The following is a 19,572-nucleotide window of genomic DNA, read 5'->3' as shown; positions in this document are numbered from 1 at the left end:
TGACTTTTTTTCAGGAAAAGAATGGCCTCTAAAGAATTACAATTCATTAACCTGGATTGTAGTTTTAAATGTTTTAGTATTTCTGTTTTTCTAGGGTCCTGAGCTTTGGTTTCCACATAGTAAATCATTGTTACATGTAGGGTGGCAAAGTCTTCTCTTCTGCTCTCTGTGTTAAAATATGCCAGAACACCATAAAGATAGCACTAGTCTTAACTATATCCAAATTGTACAGTATCTGGATTCCCTTCAAGTTATGGATTATGAATTGATGGAAACTCAAAAACCTTAAAAGGTAGAGGAGGTTTCTTAGCATTTCCCTATTCAAAGTAACTACATGTGTTTCTACTGAAGAATGAATAAACTGGTGAATTAGGAAAGCTGGCCTTTAATTTTTTTCTTCCTTTTCTTTCTAGCATTTCCTTTAGTTCTGAAATGTTTTCTTTACAGGACTAAAGGAAATGCTTACCTTCAGTTGATTTTTAGTAATTATAGAAATGGTAATATGATTTTGCTGTTTCTAGGTATGAACATTAATATCAACTACAGCCACAAAAAATAAATGGTATTTGATCCATCAAGGTTATAAGTATTATGTTTATCATTTTATAATAATGTGGCTTTTGGTTATATCTTTTAATATTTCTAAAATATAGTTTACACTCAACAAAATATTTTGAATTCAATAAATAAGAGCTTAGCATCTTTTTCTGCTTCTTGCATATTCTGAGGAATGCTTAGAAAATGTTAACTCACCTTGTTACATAAGGTTTAGGGTAGTTATGGTAAAAAGATGGAGCAATGGCTAAAATTAAAAAGAAAGACTTTTGGTTAAATATATCTGAAATATTAAAACCAAAGCCATGTTTCTTGCAAGTTTGTTATTCAATTTCTATACTCACCCTTCAGAAAATCCTTTAATCATCTTGTTTTCTTAATGCACAGCTTAAAGAAAATGTGCATTGTAAAATATTGCAGCCTTTATTCTAACTAAAAAACATTTTTAAAGTATTCTAAGAAACACTCAAATTAAATTTAAACATTTTACTATATACATGAAGAAAAACATATTTTCATAACGGCAGTTTGTGATGGCCATTCCTAAATATATGAAAAGTATTATTTTGTTGCTATATTACTTTTCAATGCTAAATCCTATTCTCCAATTAGAAAACTTGTTTAATGTCACAGACACCCAGGGAGAGAGTGGTCCAGAAAGAATCAGCAAATGACATCTTCTCTGCCTTCTTTCCCTTAAAGGTGTAACACCCTCTGTTGGCAAAGATGCAAAGCCATAGAACTTAAGTTTCAATCACATTTCAGTTTGTAGGCCACCTCTTGTGCTGTGTGTCATTAAAACATAAACAACAAAACACTACTATTCTAATTTTGTAGCCTTCTATTACTTCTCAGTGTGACAAAATGGGCATCAGTTTGCTACTGTTTAAATAGCAAGAGCTTAAATTAATCTCAGCCACACTAATCAGATATTGGCTTTCTAGAGAATAACATTTGGTAGTGAGAACTTAATGAGTGTCCCAAGATAATTGTTGTTAACTGGTGGAGCTGGTGACATTTTGCATGTCACTCCTAGTCTTTGCCCCTGTGGTATATTAAGAACGTGCTTTGAGCAAATGCTCTCGCATTTTAATTGCGAGCCAACCTTAAACAAAAAATCTTTCTTGCAGTAAACATTTCTTCTATGAGCACATCTTCAGAAGTTTACATGAAAAATTGACTCAGGTGTATATTTGGTATTTTGTTGTCAATAGGATTGAATAGAAGAGCATTTACAAATAAGTACACTGTACAATACAAAGTGCATTTAACATATCACTTTGATACCATCTGTCACGTTCCAGAAATAATCTTGTGTTTGTCATTTATGTCCAGCTGTTTAACTTGAAGATTAAAAATAAAACTATTTCATGCTATTTCTGCAAGGTTAAGGTGTACTATTACTTAGAAAAAGTAACTATAAATATAAGGCTCATAAGTGAGATTGTATTCTAATATATTAAGGAGAAACATACTATTAATAGATTCTTGATTGCTTGGCCTTTTGACTGAGATCAAGTGTATTAATAGATTCTTGAATTGACTCATCTTGTAAAAGTTTACCTGTAAATTTATCCCTTTTGCACATAGAAATCTTTTATATTGTGCATTTTCTGAAAGCAGAGTAAACCTAAACCTATAAATTGTACTCATTCATTTACTGCACTGGGATTGGATTATCCTTCAGTAAAACTTGATTTGGAGCTTTAGAAAAATCAATCAGATATCATTATTTTTTCTGTAAGATACCAAATTGTGTTTTGGTGACCTCTGCTATCATTTAAATGACCCATGTATGAATTAGTCAGGATAAGCTTCTGCAGCATGGTATTGGACTGTTTGCTCTCTTGTTACTCTCTCTAGATCTCATAAACACTTTTTACTCCCTTCGTGTGTGTGTGTGTGTGTGTGTGTGTGTGTGTGTTGTAGCTACTTAAGCCCCTACCCACTTATAATCTATGTAACATAGTTTGGATTCTTGGCTTCTTTAGTTTCAAGAAATGATGAAACAGGTTCTATTTCTAAAACCTCCAAATAGATCACTTTTATGATTTGTTGGTTTCAGGAATTTTGAGGTTTGATCCACATGTTTATTCAACCTTAAACATACCTAGCTCCCAGTTGCACTTATTTGCCAGTTACTTTATGGCATTCTTCATAGTTCTTTGTTTTAGATCTGTGGGATTGTTTTTGTCTTGTTGCATTTGTGTTTCACTTAAAGATATATCTATTATTCAAATATAAAAGTGACTTAGGAAAGAACATTCCAAATTTTATTTAGAAATTCACCAAGCCACATACTAATGCATCTCTAATGGGGATATTTCTTCTCACACCTCTGAGGTGATTGAGCCTGTCCTTTAAAGTGAGATTTGCAAACCAGTGTCTGGCAGCTCCAATTAGCTTCTTTTGGGTTTGAAGCACATCACAAACAGTAACAAGGTCTCCCAGGACACTCCTATTGCAAGCGATGTAGTCATATTTCCTCATTAGTTCTTTTCAATTGTCACTAATGCCATGTTCTAGCTTTTGAGTAGGAGACAAAAAAACATAAAAATTTGGTATGTATGTAGAATGGGCCATTGTTTTCCATAATTCAAGGCTCTTTTGAATTTCTTTCATAGTTTTGAAGCTTACACAGCTTAATTCATTAACCTTTACCCTTCACATAAATCATATGATTAGGAATCTATTGCTAAAGAGACAGATTTTCCCTCCACTGAAAATAAGTAATGCCTTCTTATCTTTAAAAAAAATTCTATCTAGCTTACAAAAGTAACCTTTCTGTTGCTTTTCATATTTCATCAAATGTTTCAGGTGCATTTTAGAACATTATCAGAAGCAAGTGAGCATAAAATTACATTATCATCAAAAATAACTCTGGATGCTTAGGATACTTTGGAGCAGGTTTTCTGGCCCTTTTTCTGTATTCTAAAAGAGTTTATATATATATATGTACTCAACAGCTGTTACTCAAGAATTTACAATGGTAGCAATGTTTTTTTTTAATTCTCTTCAGACCCCTGCCAAAACATAAAAGCAGGAAAATAAACTGAGGGTAGGCAATTCAGAATAAATTAAAGTATATTTAAAAGATCCTAAGATATTTTATTTGGAGAACTTTTTCATATGAACTTATCTTGTAGAGAATGATGATATATGGCTCCAAAAAATGTACATGATTGTTCTGTGATTCCCTGGAGGGGAGACTAGAATGTATGTCTTTTGATTCCTTTATTCTCTCTTGTTAAGATAGATCTCTCCTTAGGGTTTAGTAGTCTTAATTGTGCTTGACTTTCATGAGCTACTTTAAAAGTATTTTATATTCTTCAGCATTTATCCACTATGCCATTTTCCCATGTTATAAATTTTTCTTAATTATCTTATACATTGTTACTTTCTGTAAGGAGACAGTCCTTTTCCAAAATTGTATTAACTCCTTATGTTATCATATATGAAGAGGGAAATTTTTGAACCTACTGATCCATAGAGAATGTTGGCCATATGATATTCTGAGCTTTGTCTGTAGGAATGATGGGACAAGGGGTTGGGGAAGAATAGGAAAAATTTGAATTCTAGATTCTGAGTTTAGAGATTCATGGCTTGCTCCTAGGGACCAAATTAATTCATCACTGTGATTAATGAATATTCTTCTATGTGATATCTGTGAGTGAGAAAGGTGATGAAGAAGTAAACATCTATCATACTCCTTCTCACTTCAAGATGATCACTTTACACACATTTCTCTCTTTTATTGGTATCAATTTATAAATACCTCTTAACTTGCTGTATCTATAGTCCATAACTAAGATTTATGAGTTTGTTTTTGCATACATACTATACAGTGAACTGGGAATTGCTCTGATTTTAATACACTAAAGGTTATGACTTGAGCCAAGATTCTTTGTAAAACAGTGGAATTATTTGAAGTAAATATGTTCACAGACTTGTGTTATGTACTACTTGTAAATATGTTATAGAAGGGACTCTAAAAGTTTCAGGCAAAAAGGACAGTCACCACATACGATCTCTCCACATGCTGTTACCACATGCTGCCTGGTAAACGCTACCTAGATGGTTTATAAGACTTCAGGCACTAGCCAGGAACATGAGGTGGTGTTCCATTTCCACCAATTTGTAGTAATGGGATAATACAAACCACTTCCGTTTTCAGTTCTCAAAACAACAGCTGTTTTATCTACTTATTTCAACCACTCAATTTTGTGTTTTAATATATATGAAGTTTCTGTCCACAATCACAGAACTTGGGGTTTCTCTTCTTGCATATAAAATCCATAACAGATACAAAATTAATATTTTGCTACAAGTCTTCCAAGGAGTATGGTTTTGTCTCCATGAATTTTTATTTCAGGAATAGTTCTATGTTGTACCTGACTTTTGGCACACTGGCTGTGATCAGGGTAGTTAAAAGTATTTGGAAACCTTGTGTACCTAAACTTTCAAGAGCAGAGCAAAAGTCCTAGGTGATTCTCTATAAAAAGGAAATTGCTTTTCTCTTATATTTCTCCCTTTTTTGTCTGAAAGGCATTGTTCACTCTTAATAATGTGTTATCTCTTGGCCACTGTATTGCCTCCTGAGTATGCCAAATGATTTTATAATATGTATTCATGACTGTCTACACCTCTTGAACTTTTCTCTGTCAGTAAGTGGGAAACCTGATGTCCATGACCTTTTATCAGTTTTAGGACAGTCTTTATCCACTGATTGATCACCTTATTTTATATGAATGTTGGTTTTTGTTGCCTATGCATTAACATTCGACTTGGCTTATACAGTGAAGTCAATTTGTGTCATTTGCTATTTGTAGTTATCTGGATGTCTTTAATGTTCATATGTGTTTATATCATATCTAATGTAAAATCAAGTAGAAAGAAGATAAATAGGATATCGCATTTGTTTAGAGCGTAATCAAATATAAATCAGGCATTTTGAACTATTTTAATAGAGCATAAGAACAAACTACAATTAATGATTTTTGGTGGCCATGCAAAACATTGGATCTGTTAGGTTTTTTATAATAGAAGAGAACATTAGATATGTATATTTGATTTGACAGAAAGTAGTCAGATTACTTTTTAATGATTTAGGATATTAAAGTCATCTGGGGCCTTTATTTAATACCCGTAGCATGTAAAAATAGTTTTTACCATATAAAATGAGATTATTGTTGGTAATGTTTCATTTCTGTTTTTATCCTTTTTTAATGAATTTATTCAAATATTATGTTAAAACCATATGACGTGGAATTAAGTTTTAAAATTTCCCTGACAATCAGTATCAATCATAATTGGATTGTGTTACTGTTTTAAGTTTCCTATTTTAGACATGGAAAAGCTTATCCATTTTTTTATAAATCTTTTTTTTAATAGTGAAAAAAAGAATGTTTATTTGGTTATTCTGAGGAAATTTGAAATGTTTATCATTCCATTAAAATGAAATTCCTTAAAAATATTTTAAAAGAAATATGTCTTCTCTATAACTAATTTAACCTTCAATAATGAATTATGTGAAGTAAAATTGTATAAAATTTCCTGACATTTTATGAAGATTCCTACAAATAAGCCAGACAGCAAATAAAATATAGGAAAGACAGAGATGGATACTGAGTAATTTTTTGATAGATTATGCACACAGGTATCAAATTACTTGATCCTTTCTTCCTAGAAAAGGTTAATGACTCTTTTTGCTTTTACCCTTTACTTAACTGTTATTTATAAAGATTGAAACAGGGACTGCTTTGAAGGGTGCATTTGCCTGTGTGTCAGTATGACTGCACAAATTTTTCTGATATTATAGGAAACTGAGCCACCAAATGGATAATATTGTTAATCATTACTTTTAAAGTTCATTCAATTCTGTAATAAAACTTCCACTAAGACTATTAGAGCAGAGTACACCATTAAAAAAATAATAATAACTTAAATGAAACCAGAAAAGACAGTCTTAAATATCTATATCTATATTGCTAAAATGGCCTAAACCTATAATTTATTTTAAAAATTAAGAATAACATATTTTAAAGTAAAAGATTTTAAAGTTACGTGTGCATATTTTCTTTCATCTTTAATCTGTTAAAGTTATAGCTTTTTCGAATATATTTTTGTATTATGTGGAATAAAGTTTTGCAAAAAATATTATTTCAGTGTTACCTGATTCCATCATTAATAGTTGAACCATGTGTGTATAACCATCTACCTATAATGACCATCTATCTATATTCTACAGTTTTATTATAATTATTTTATATTATTTTATTATGTAAATGATATATATTCATTAAATAGCATATGTTTACTAGTGCTTTATTACCAAATGTAACATTTCTCTTATGAGACTCTTTCTAAGCTCTTTGGTTTTAAAAGATGCACTAGTCATAAATGTATTTAAATGAAGTCATTTAGGTATGAAAGCACTTCACTTTAAAGCAGAGAATATAATACCTTTCCTGAAACATTTTGAAAGAAGGTTATTGACAGAAGAGAACTGTGGCATTCATCAAATACTGACCTCTTCCTGTTATATTCAAACGCTTGCTAATTTAACTTGAAATGCATTAGTATAACTCACCACATTTTGTGTATGTTTCAGGTGTGTGGAGGTCATTGCAAAGGAAGGACAAAACCTGAAAGAGCTGTATTTGGTGTCCTGTAAAATCACAGATTATGGTAGGTAATGAACCACTGCCTTAATCCTTTTTAAGAATAAAAAGTTACAAAATCATTGAAAGTTTTTAGAAACAAATCGAGAGCTGTATCATAGAGACAATCGTCATTTATGCTTATTCTGACCATAGCAAAAAATAAAAACAAAAAAATTCATGAGCTAAGAACAATAGTAAAATGAATATGCATATGAATTCATTGCCACATGCAATCACCCACACATACACACATGTATGTGTGCACACAAACACTCACACAAAATTTAAAAATGTAGCTAAAAGAGGTATACAATGAAAATAAGTTTCAGGACAATAAAATGTTGGGCATAATAAATATAAATAAGAAAATTATTACAGAGTTTATTTGCTTAATGTAATATCATGTCAAAGGCATATCTGCTGACATTCTAAATGACAAACTTCTTAATGCTTTAAATTCTGAAAAGCATTGGAAATGTTCATTTGTGTATATAGGAAGTAAAGGGTATACATTCATATGCAACACTTTGAATTATCTTAATTTTCAATATTCTTTTAAAGTGGAGAAAAGCAAATTGTTTTCTACAATTATGAAAAATATGAAGTCATATTGTTGGGGTAATAAAGAAAAATAACGTAGACCTTCCTTTTTTGTTTAATATTATAAAATTTTTCTTAACCATTTGTGTATTTAATCTAATTACATAGTTTTAACCGGAAAATATATTAGGCTTTATAAGAGAATGAAAAGGTTTTCTTTTAGCTTTTCTGACATATATATACACATATATATGTGTGTGTGTGTGTGTGTGTGTGTGTGTATATATATATTCTGCACATGTACCCCAGAACCTAAAGTGTAATAATATATATATATATAAATAAATTTATATATATTTATATATATATTTTATTACACTTTAGGTTCTGGGGTACATGTGCAGAATATGCAGGATTGTTGCATAGGTAGATACATGGCAATGTGGTTTGCTGCCTCCGTACCCATCACCTATATCTGGCATTTCTCCCCATGTTATCCCTCCCCAACTCCCTACCCCCTGCTGTTCCTCCCCTAGTTCCCCGCCACAGACCTGTGTGTGATGCTCCCCTCCCTGTGTCCATGTGATCTCATTGTTCAATACCCACCTATGAGTGAGAACATGCAGTGTTTGATTTTCTGTTCTTGTGTCAGTTTGCGGAGAATGATGGTTTCCAGATTGATCCATGTCCCTATAGAGGATACAAACTCATCATTTTTTATGGCTGCATAGTATTCCATGGTATATATGTGCCACATTTTCCCTGTCCAGTAATCATAAATGGGCATTCGGGTTGGTTCCAGGTCTTTGCTATCGTAAACAGTGCCTCAGTGAACATACATGTACATGTGTCTTTATAATAGAAAAATTTATAATCCTTTGCATATATACTCAGTAATGGGATTGCTGGGTCAAATGGAATTTCTATTTCTAGGTCCTTGAGGAATCGCCACACTATCTTCCACAATGGTTGAACTAATTTACACTCCCACCAACCGTGTAAAAGTGTTCCTATTTCTCCACATCCTCTCCAGCATCTGTTGTTTCCAGACTTTTTAATGATCGCCATTCTAACTGGCATAAGATGGTATCTCAGTGTGGTTTTGATTTGCATTTCTTTAATGACCAGTGATGAAGAGCATTTTTTCATACGTTCGTTGGCCCCATATATGTCTTCTTTTGAAAAGTGTCTGTTCATATCCTTTGCCCACTTTTGAATGAGTTTGTTTGTTTGTTTCTTGTAAATCTGTTTTAATTCTTTGTAGATTCTGGATATTAGCCCTTTGTCAGATGGGTAGATTGCAAAAATTTTTTCCCATTCTGTAGGTTGCTGATTCACTCTAATGATTGTTTCTTTTGCTGTACAGAAGCTCTGGAGTTTAATTAGATCCCATTTGTCTATTCTGGCTTTTGTTGCCAATGCTTTTGGTGTTTTAGTCATAATGTCCTTGCTTATGCCTATGTCCTGAATGGTTTTGCCTAGGTTTTCTTCTAGGATTTTTATGGTGTTAGGTCTTATGTTTAATTCTTTAATCCATCTGGAGTTAATTTTAGTGTAAGGTGTCAGGAAGGGGTTCAGTTTCTGCTTTCTGCACATGGCTAGCTAGTTTTCCCAACACCATTTATTAAACAGGGAATCCTTTCCCCATTGCTTGTTTTTGTGAGGTTTGACAAAGATCAGATGGTTGTAGATGTGTGGCATTGCCTGCAAGGCCTCTGTTCTGTTCCATTGGTCTATTTCTCTGTTTTGGTACCAGTAACATGCTATTTGATTACTGTAGCCTTGTAGTATAGTTTAAAGTCAGGTAGCGTGATGGCTCCAGCTTTGTTCTTTTTGCTTAGAATTGACTTGGCTATGTGGGCTCTCTTTTGATTCCATATGAAGTTTAAGGTGGTTTTTTCCAATTCTGTGATGAGGATCATAGGTAGCTTGATGGGGATAGCATTGAATCTATAAATTACTTTGGGAAGTATGACCATTTTCACAATATTGATTCTTCCTAACCATGAGCATGGAATGTTTTTCCATCTGTTTATGTCCTCTCTTATTTCGTTGAGCCGTGGTTTGTAGTTCTCCTTGAAGACATGCTTTACGTTCCTTGTTAGTTGTATTCCTAGGTATTTTATTCTCTTTGTAGCAATTGTGAATGGAAGTTCATTCTTTATTTGGCTCTCTTTAATGTCTGTTATTGGTGTATAGGAATGCTTGTGATTTTTGCACATTGATTTTGTATCCTGAGACTTTGCTGAAGTTTCTTATCAGTTTCAGGAGATTTGGGGCTGAGATGATGGGGTCTTCTAAATATCCAATCATGTCATCTGCAATTGGAGAAAATTTGACTTCCTCCTTTCCTAGTTGAATACCTTTTTTTTCTTTTTCTTACCTGATTGCTCTGGCTAGAATTTCCAAAACTGTATTGAACAGAAGTGGTGAGAGAGGGTATCCTTGTCTTGTGCCAGATTTCAAAGGGAATGCTTCCAGTTTTTGCCTATTCAGTATGATATTAGCTGTGGGTTTGTCATAAGGATACCTAGTTTATTGAGAGTTTTTAGCATAAAGGCTGTTGAATTTTGTCAAAGGCCTTCTCTGCATCAATTGAGATAATCATGTGGTTTTTGTCTTTGGTTCTGTTTATGTGGTGAAGTACTTTTATAGACTTGTGTGTGTTGAACCAGCCTTGCATCCCCAGGATGAATCCTACTTGATCGTGATGGATAAGCTTTTTGATGCACTGTTGCAATTGACTTGCCCGTATTTTATTGAAGATTTTTGCATCTATGTTCATCATGGATATTGGCCTGAAGTTTTCTTTTCTTGTTGAGTCTCTGTTGGGTTTTGGTATCAGGATGATGTTGGTCTCATAAAATGATTTGGGAAGGATTCCCTCTTTTCGGATAGTTTGGAATAGTGTCAGAAGGAGTGGTACCAGCTCCTCTTTGTATGTCTGGTAGAATTCAGCTGTGAACCCATCTGGACCTGGGCTTTTTTTGGTTGGTAGGCTATTAATTGCTGCCTCAACCTCAACCCTTGTTGTTGGTCTCTTCAGGATTTTGACTTCTTCCTGGTTTAGGCTTGGGAGGGTGCAAGTGTCCAGGAATTTATCCATTTCTTCCAGGTTTACTTATTTATATGCATAGAGTTGTTTGTAGTAATCTCTGATGGTAGTTTGCATATCTGTGGAATCTGTGATGATATCCCCTTTATCGTTTTTTATTGCATCTATTGATTATTCTCTCTTTTCTTTTTTATTAATCTGGCTAGTGGTCTATTTTGTTGATCCTTTCAAAAAACCAGCTCCTGGATTTATTAATTTTTTGAAAGTTTTTTGTGTCTCTATCTCTTTCAGTTCTGCTCTGATCTTAGTTATTTCTTGTCTTCTGCTATCTTTTGAGTTTTTAAAATCTTGCTTCTCTAGCTCTTTCAGTTTTGATGATAGGTTGTCGATTTTAGATGTTTCCTTGCTTCTCATGTGGGCATTTATTGCTATAAATTTTCCTCTAAACACTGCTTTAAATGTGTCCCAGAGATTCTGGTACGTTGTGTCTTCGTTCTCATTGGTTTCAAAGCACATCTTTATATTTGCCTTCATTTCATTGTTTATCCAATCAGCATTCAAGAGCCAGTTGTTCAGTTTCCATGAAGTTGTGTGGTTCTGAGTTTGTTTCTTAATCCTGAGTTCTAGTTTGATTGTACTGTGGTCTGAGAGATTGTTTGTTATGATTTCCGTTCTTTTGCATTTGCTGAGGAGTGATTTACTTCCAATTATGTGGTCAATTTTAGAGTAGGTGGATGTGGTGCTGAGAAGAATGTATATTCTGTGGATCTGGAGTGGAGAGTTCTGTAAATGTCTATTAGGTTTGCTTGTTCCAGGTCTGAGTTCAAGTCCTGGATATCCTTGTTAATTTTCTGTCTTGTTGATCTGTCTAATATTGACAGTGGAGTGTTAGTCTCCCAGTGTTATTGTGTGGGAGTCTAAGTCTCTTTTTAGGTCTTTTAGAACTTGCTTTATGTATCTGGGTCCTCCTGTGTTGGGTGTGTATGTATTAGGATCATTAGCTCTTGTTGCATTGATCCTTTTACCATTATGTAATGCCCTTCTTTGTCTCTTTCGATCTTTGTTGTTTTATTCTCTTTGTTGTTTTTAAAGTCTATTTTATTAGAGACTAGGATTGCAACTCCTGCTTTTTATTGCTCTCCATTTCTTCCTCCATCCCTTGATTTTGAGCCCATGTGTGTCCTTGCGTGTGAGCTGGGTTTCCTGGATATAGCACACCAATGGGTTTTGACTTTTTATCCAATTTGCCAGTCTGTGTCTTTTGATTGGGGCATTTAGCCTATATACGTTTAAGGTTAATATTGTTATGTGTGAATTTGATCCTGCTATTTTGATGCTAGCTGGTTGTTTTGCCCGTTAGTTGACACGGTTTCTTCATGGTGTCAATGGTCTTTACCACTTGGTACGTTTTTGGAGTGGCTGCTACTGGTTGTTCCTTTCTATGTTTATTGCTTCTTTTAGGAGCTCTTGTAAAGCAGGTCTGGTGGTGATGAAATCTCTGAGCAATTGCTTGTTTATAAAGGATTTTATTTATCCTTCGCTAAGGAAGCCTAGTTTGGCTGGATATGAAACTCTGGGTTGAAAGTTCTTTTCTTTAAGGATGTTGAATATTGGTCCCCACTCTCTTCTGGCTTGCAGGGCTTTTGCTGTGAGATCCACTGTGAGTGTGATGGGCTTCCCTTTGTGGGTGACCCAACCTTTCTCTTTGGCTGCCCTTAGCATTTTTTCCTTCATTTCAACCCTGGTGAATCTGACGAGTATGTGCTTTGTGGTTGCTCTTCTTGAGGAATATCTTTTTGGTGTTCTCTGTATTTCTTGGACTTGAATGTTGGCCTGCCTTGCTACGTTGGGGAAGTTCTCCTGGATAATATCCTGGATAATCTGAAGAGTATTTTCCAGCTTGTATTCATTCTCTCCGTCACATTCAGGTACATCTATCAAACGCAGATTAGGTCTTTTCACATAATCCCATATGTCTTGGAAGCTTTGTTCATTTCTTTTACTCTTTTTTTTTCTCTACTCTTGCCTTCTCGTTTTATTTCATTGAGTTGATCTCTGATATCCTTTCTTCCGCTTGGTCGATTCAGCTATTGAAACTTGTGTATGCTTCACGAAGTTCTTTTGTTGTGTTTTTCAGCTCCATCAGTTCATTTATATTCTTCTCTAAGCTGTTTATTCCCATTAGCATTTTGTCAAACCTTTTTTTCAAGGTTCTTAGTTTCTTTGCATTGGGTTACAACATGTTCTTTTAGCTCAGAGAAGTTTGTTATTACCCACTTTCTAAAGCATGTTTCTGTCAATTCATCAGACTCATTCTCCATCCAGCCTTCTTCCCTTGTTGGTGAGGAGTTGTGATCCCTTGGAAGAGGGGAGGCTTTCTGGTTTTTGGTGTTTTCATCCTTTTTGTGCTGGTTTCTTCCTATCTTTGTGAATTTATCTAACTGTGGTCTTTGTAGTTGGTGACTTTCAGATGGGGTCTCAGTGGATGTCCTTTTTGTTGATGGTGAAGTTATTTCTTTCGTTTTTTAGTTTTCCTTTTAACAGTCAGTCCTCTCTGCTGTAGGACTGCTGGAGGTCCACTCCAGACCCTGCTTGCCTGGGGATCACCTGCAGCGGCTGCAGAACAGTAAGGGATTCTGCCAGTTTCATCTTCTGTTATCTTTGTCCCAGAAGGATACCTGCCAGATGTCAGCCTGAGCTCTCCTTTATGACATGTCTCTTTCAATATACAAGGGTCGCGGAGCTGCTTGAGGAGACAGTCTGTCCTTTATAGGAGCTCAAGTGCTGAGCTGTGAGCTCCGTTGTTCCGTTCAGTGCTGCTGGGCAGGTACATTTAAGTCTACTGCAGTGGAACTCATAAGCGCCTTTTTTTCCCAGGTGCTCTGTCCTGGGAAGGTGGGGCTTTGTTTATAAGTTCCTGATATGCTGCTGCCTTTTCTCAGAGATCCCCTGCCCAGCAAGGAGGTAGCCTAGTCACAGTCTGCCAGCAGAGGCATTGCTGAGCTGCCTTGGGCTCTACCCAGCCTCTGTATGAACTTCCTTTTGGTTTTGTTTATAGAAGTATAGTTAGAACTGCCTCGGTAATGGTAGTCCACCTCTGTAATGGTGGACGGCCTTGGTAATGGCGGATTGCCTCGGTAGTACATTAGTAATGGTGGACTGCCTCAGTAATGGCGGACTGCCTTGGTAATGGCAGACGCCCTTCCCCTCACAGAGCTGGACTGTGTTTTAATATATTTTTCTTTACTTGTAGTTTGTTTTCTGGTCTGGCAATTATATTTCTATTTAGACATGGTTAACTCTCTTAATCTTCTATGTCTTGCATTGTCCAGGCCCTAAAGGATTCTCCCTGACCAAAACAGGATATCAGGATATACTGAGTGTGTGTGTGTTTGTGTGTGTGTGTGTGTGTGTGTGTGTGTGTCTGTGAGAGAGAGGGAGAGAGAGTAGGTATGTGTCTGTATGTGTATTATATATATACACATGTAGATTTGTTAATTAACTAATACATTCATTCATTCATTTGAAACTTGTCACTACTTGCTCCTCCAGTCTTTTTATATATTTCTCCCTTTTTCACTGCCAATTGTCAGGTAGCTAATAGCTGGAAGCTATGGATTAAATCTCTTATAATGAACTCTTCTGAGGTTCTTCAGTGTAAATTTTGCTAAAGTCACACTTTGTTCTGAAGGCATAGAGATACTTTGTGTCATAAGAAAGGCAGTGCCTAGTACCTACTATTAAGTTATCAATAACAAAAAGAAATATTTCAGAAGATACAGAGAAGAGAAAAAGCTCTGGAGTTGAGACACATCTGGAATCAAGTTCTGTCTCTGTAATTTGACCTTAGGGAAGTTTCTTCCCATACAGGATGCTCTGTTTCCTCAGTTGCAAAATGAGGAATTAATATCTGACTTCATGCTTCTGTGTGTATGTGGTACCTAATCTCGTGAGTAGCACAGTGTACACTGCTAGTAAATGTCGTTCTTCTACAGGAGTGGGATAAAAACAAGATTCATTCAGAATTCTGCCCCCTTTCCTAATTGGAAGACGTTTATGTTAAAACCTTACCAGTACAGTTTACATTTATATGTGTCTCTCAATCATTTTAGTTCAGTGTTTCTCAACCCTGTCGGCACATTAGACTACCTGAAGAGTTTCTAAAACATATTGATGTACAAGCCTTACCTAAAACTAGTCAAATTAGAATTTCCTTGAGGTGGGGCCCAACCAGTGGTTTTGTAAAACTTGCCTAGATGAAGATAATGTCAGCCAAAGTTGACAACTGATCTTGTCCATTTGAGCAGAATCGGAAGTGAAACTTTTGTGGACTTTCCTCTCCATGGTGATAAGAAATTGATCATGCTTTTTCTTGGACCTCAGTCCCTCTGGTTCTCAAGCTCTCTGACCCATCTTATCTTCCTTTTTCACTAGGATTTCAAGTATTCAAAAGGTTCATGGTGAAAGTCTTTGCATCTGTCCAAAATGTTGGGGCACAATTGAGGAAAGAGGGAAAGGTTGATAGGTTATGAGATTGTAGTACATTTGCTATCTGATGATACAATTAAACAAATTATTGAAAGCTCAGCTCATCTCATCTTTTTCCCACTATAATGCCAATGCTATGTGCGTAATTTTTGTTCAAAAAGGCAGCAAAAAGATTATTCATTGTAACCAGAGAAACAGCGTGTTATTGCAGATAACTGCTCTGCTGGAGAGACTTGTGTTCCCCCTACCCTATTATTACAAATTCTAAGAAGGAAAAAGAGGTTCCCTTTTCCTTCTTTAACTGGATAAGTAGAAACATATTCTATAGGACTTGTTGATTATTGAAGCTACTTAGAAATTGTGAAATTTGATTTACATCTGATACAGGGGGAATTTCATCCTTTAAGAGACCACTCCATAATTCTGCTTCCTGTTGCTTTACTTGTGTTCAAGCTGGTGAGTCTGTTTTGGCCTCCTCTTTCTATGGTGGTGGGTATGTATATTCTTTTAGTACAATATGCTGAGATTTTTTTGTTTTTTATTTACAGGCTTCATTGATTCAGAAACAGCCCCTCACCTGGCATATCATTTGTAATTTTTGTCAAGATTCTCACAGGTGTTAAATGTAGTACCATAATACTTAGTAACGCCCGGCCAGGCTGTTACAGAATTACATTTATTTTAATTGATATATGATATAGTTGTCATAAAGAAAACAATCATGCTAATAGGCTTCTTACTCCCCAAATTGAACACAGATCTTTATGGAAAAGCAGTTATAAACAAATCAATAATTCAGACACCGCTAAATAGAAAATACAGTCTTAGGAAATTGCTCCCTGAAGAGAAATATAATATTGTCATTCCTATATCACTGGACAAATGTATATAATTGGCAGTGTTGTGGAAAAAATACTAAACTTAGAGAGTTCAGTTAAAATTCCAGCTTTGCCACTTCTTTTCTTTGTAATCTAAAGCAAGTTACATAACTTCCTAGTTTTGCCATCTGTTAATCCACGTGATGATATGTGCCACAAACTTTAATGAAAATCAATATAAAACACCCATGTAGTGCCTGGTGGCATAGTCAGCACTCACTAATTGGCAGGTCTTATCACAAAAGAATCTTTGTTCTCTCTCCCTCTGAAGAAGAATTAGCCCTTCTCCTCTTCCAAATGCAGCTTTTCCGTTTATGGAAAATCATTATTTAGCAATTTGACCTACATTAGTCTATACCTGCCTACTTGATGTCCAGAGCTAAGCTATCTAAATAAGATTTTTGGTAGAGAATAGAAAAAGATACAGCAAAGTGTCTAAAACCTTTTATTTGGCTTCCTCTTAGATTTCTCAGCTATCTCTTCTTTGAGCTACTTTCATTTTCTGTGGATAATTTTCTCATTGCTCCCCTAGCGCTTTTCTTTGTTCCCGGAACAATTTGTCAGCGAATACTTCCCACCATACTTTTTGGCTCACTTTTCTTTTGAAAATTTACTTCCTTCAGAAAAGTGTATCCTTGGGATTAAGAGAAAGACATGAAGCAGAAATCAGCTTGTGTCACTCAGGCCTAGGGAGGAAGTGGTCTTTCTCTCGGGCTGAACAGCACTTCATACGGTGTAATAAATGAGATGGATGAATAAAGCGCTTGTCTCCATTAGTGTCTCCACAGTGAATTTTACCATTGTGATCCTTGTGTCTGGGGGCAGTTGTAAAAAGGACCCAGGTTTCTTTTGGGTTATCACATTATTTTTTTCACTTTAGCCCTCCTGTGGGCCCTAGAAATACACTCTTGAGATATTTTTCATTTCCATTTTTAAGTAGTGGAATAATCTTTAATTAAAGAGGACTGGAAACACTCAAATATTGACATTGTTGTTTGGGGACATACAAGGTCACTGACAACCCACAGCCTCACTAAATACTATTTCACATGCTTCTCTGTGGTTTCCACAGACCCGTGGACTGCTCTCCTGGGGCTGTCTTTGGCCGCCCAGTATTCTTGATCGCAGTACTAACCTGGGACTTTTTAATATAATCATGTGACTTGACAAAACTTTTGAATTGCTCTGGGCAAAAGGTCTTCCAAGTCAAGAAGGTCACATTATACATGATTATGATTGGAGAAGTCATTTTAGTTGGGCTGCCATATGTCAGACATGATAAAAAATATTTGATTCTGTCAAAAGTAATATTCTGTCAAAAAATATTGATTCAGCACCCACTATGTGCTGGGCCATGTGCTAGATTCAGATGTTTAGTTTCTACATTCCTGAAGGGATAATTCTGGTAGGATCCAGAGGACAGGGCTAGCCTGCTTATTAAAAAAAAAAGTAATACATCTTCTTTTCCAGACAAGAATGGCAGGGAGTGGCCTAGTGACATTAGTCATTATTTTGGTGTAACCCATGCCTCACCCCAGCCTTGTTTACCTTCTGATACTATTGAAAGATTAAAAGGTTGTACTTTCCCTACCTCTCCTTGGGATAAGAACCCTTTTAAGCTGTTAGTTAACCCAAATTAGGATCTGGAATACATTATCAAAGTAAATACACTCATGAAACAAAAGAAACCCCAACAAGCATTCTGATTAACCCCAGTATCAAGAATGCTTCTCTTTTGTTACCAGGCTAACACTGATAAATTATTTAAGAAAAACAAAAAGCAAACTCTATACCAAAAATAATTTTGCTCTTTATTATATTATTTTATTTTTCATATTATTATGTATGCATTACGTGATCTCCCATTTTAAATGAAATTCCTTGTTTTTTCATTTTGTGTTTTGCTTTGTTTTCAAATAGTATTTTAAACTGCTCCAAGATTGCTAGGTAAGATTCCACTCCTTTTGTCAGGAGGAATATTACTTTTGTCATTAGGAATAACTCTAATAGTTGTAAAGTGACAGAGAAGAACTTTAGAAAATACATTTGTAAGATAAGAAGAATGTCCTAATGTTTACTTTTGATTATTCACACTTTTTTCCATTCTATTATTTAAATATAGATAACTTTTATTGTTTCTAACAAAATAGTACTAAACTGCTAAATCTATTCTTGCAAATTTTCCTTGTTTATATTTCCATCTTAAAAGTTATTCCTCTCCATTTCTAAATTTTATTTTATTCCTGGATTCCTGGAGTTCCCCATTACCAGATTTGTGTTCTTACTGTTACATTTAGCTGGTGTTATGTTCTTTTGCTTAGAAATTTGATATGGTTTGGCTGTGTTCCCACCTAAATCTCATCTTGAATTGTACCTCCCATAATTGCCATATGTTGTGGGAGGGACCCACTGGGAGATAATTGAATCATAATGGCGGTTTCCCCCATGCTGTTCTCATGGTAGTGAATAAGTCTCACAAGATCTGATGGTTTTATAGGGGTGTCCCCAGTTCGCTTGGCTTTCATTCTCTCTTGCCTGCTGCCATGTAAGATGTGCCTTTTACTTTCCACCATCCAAGGTCTGATGGGTTTACAGGGGTTTCCCCAGTTCGCTTGGCTTTCATTCTCTCTTTCCTGCTGCCATGTAAGATGTGCCTTTTACCTTCCACCATGATTGTGAGGCCTCCCCAGCCACGTGAAACTGTGAGTTTATTAAACCTCTTTTTCTTTATAAATTACCTTGTCTTGGGTATGTCTTTATCAGCAGCATGAAGGCAGACTAATACATAATGGAAATGATTTTTTACCCAAAATTTGGTATTTAATTATTAAGCTTTTCTAAATACTTTCTTCTTTGTTCAACAGCAAAGAAGTTGTTGACATTCTTTCCTATTTCCTAAGTCATCCCAAGACTGCAGCTAAGTAACCTTGAAATAAAACACTGAGCAGTGACATCTCTTATCACTGTGTCTTGCTAGAATAGACTACAAATGTCAAATCTTTTGAGAGAGACTTCTTAAAACATTCTTTCAAGAAAATACCACCACAACCAATTCAAAGATTAGCTTCACATTTAATAGTTTTTTAAAATTAAGAAACATTCTGACCTTCATTTAGAAGACACATGAATCTGTTTTTGTGTGCTAACCCCTTAACTTTCTTACCCCTCAAAGTACATATATGTTATTGTTCTAAATTAGTTTTTATAGCTAAATAATAAATTTATATCTTTAACTTTTAACTGAAATATTAACTTTTTATCTTTCCTTTCCTCAATTTCTATTAGCATTTCTGAGGTATATTGTCTAATTTTAAGTAGCTATGTTTAACATTAATCTTGTGAAGCAATCTTCTATAGGTATAGGAAATTTGTCCCAAATTATATTGAGTCATTT

The 19,572-nt window shown here is 35.0% G+C and overlaps 1 protein-coding gene across 1 annotated transcript in view; it reads left to right on the top strand.

Annotated features, from left to right (window-relative positions):
- The window catches only part of FBXL17 (F-box and leucine rich repeat protein 17), a 545,836-nt gene that overhangs the window by 369,633 nt on the left and 156,631 nt on the right, over positions 1-19,572 (top strand). The window contains exon 7 of the mRNA XM_012459737.3: positions 7,166-7,242. Within this exon, the coding sequence (XP_012315160.3) occupies positions 7,166-7,242 (77 nt within the window). The remainder of the gene's footprint in view (positions 1-7,165; positions 7,243-19,572) is intronic.

This window comes from Aotus nancymaae, unplaced genomic scaffold (genome assembly GCF_030222135.1).
Source record: "Aotus nancymaae isolate 86718 unplaced genomic scaffold, 86718_ANA_hifiasm-v0.15.2.pri h1tg000014l, whole genome shotgun sequence".
NCBI classification, from domain to species: Eukaryota; Metazoa; Chordata; class Mammalia; order Primates; family Aotidae; genus Aotus; species Aotus nancymaae.
This window is presented reverse-complemented; position numbering and strand designations above follow the sequence as displayed.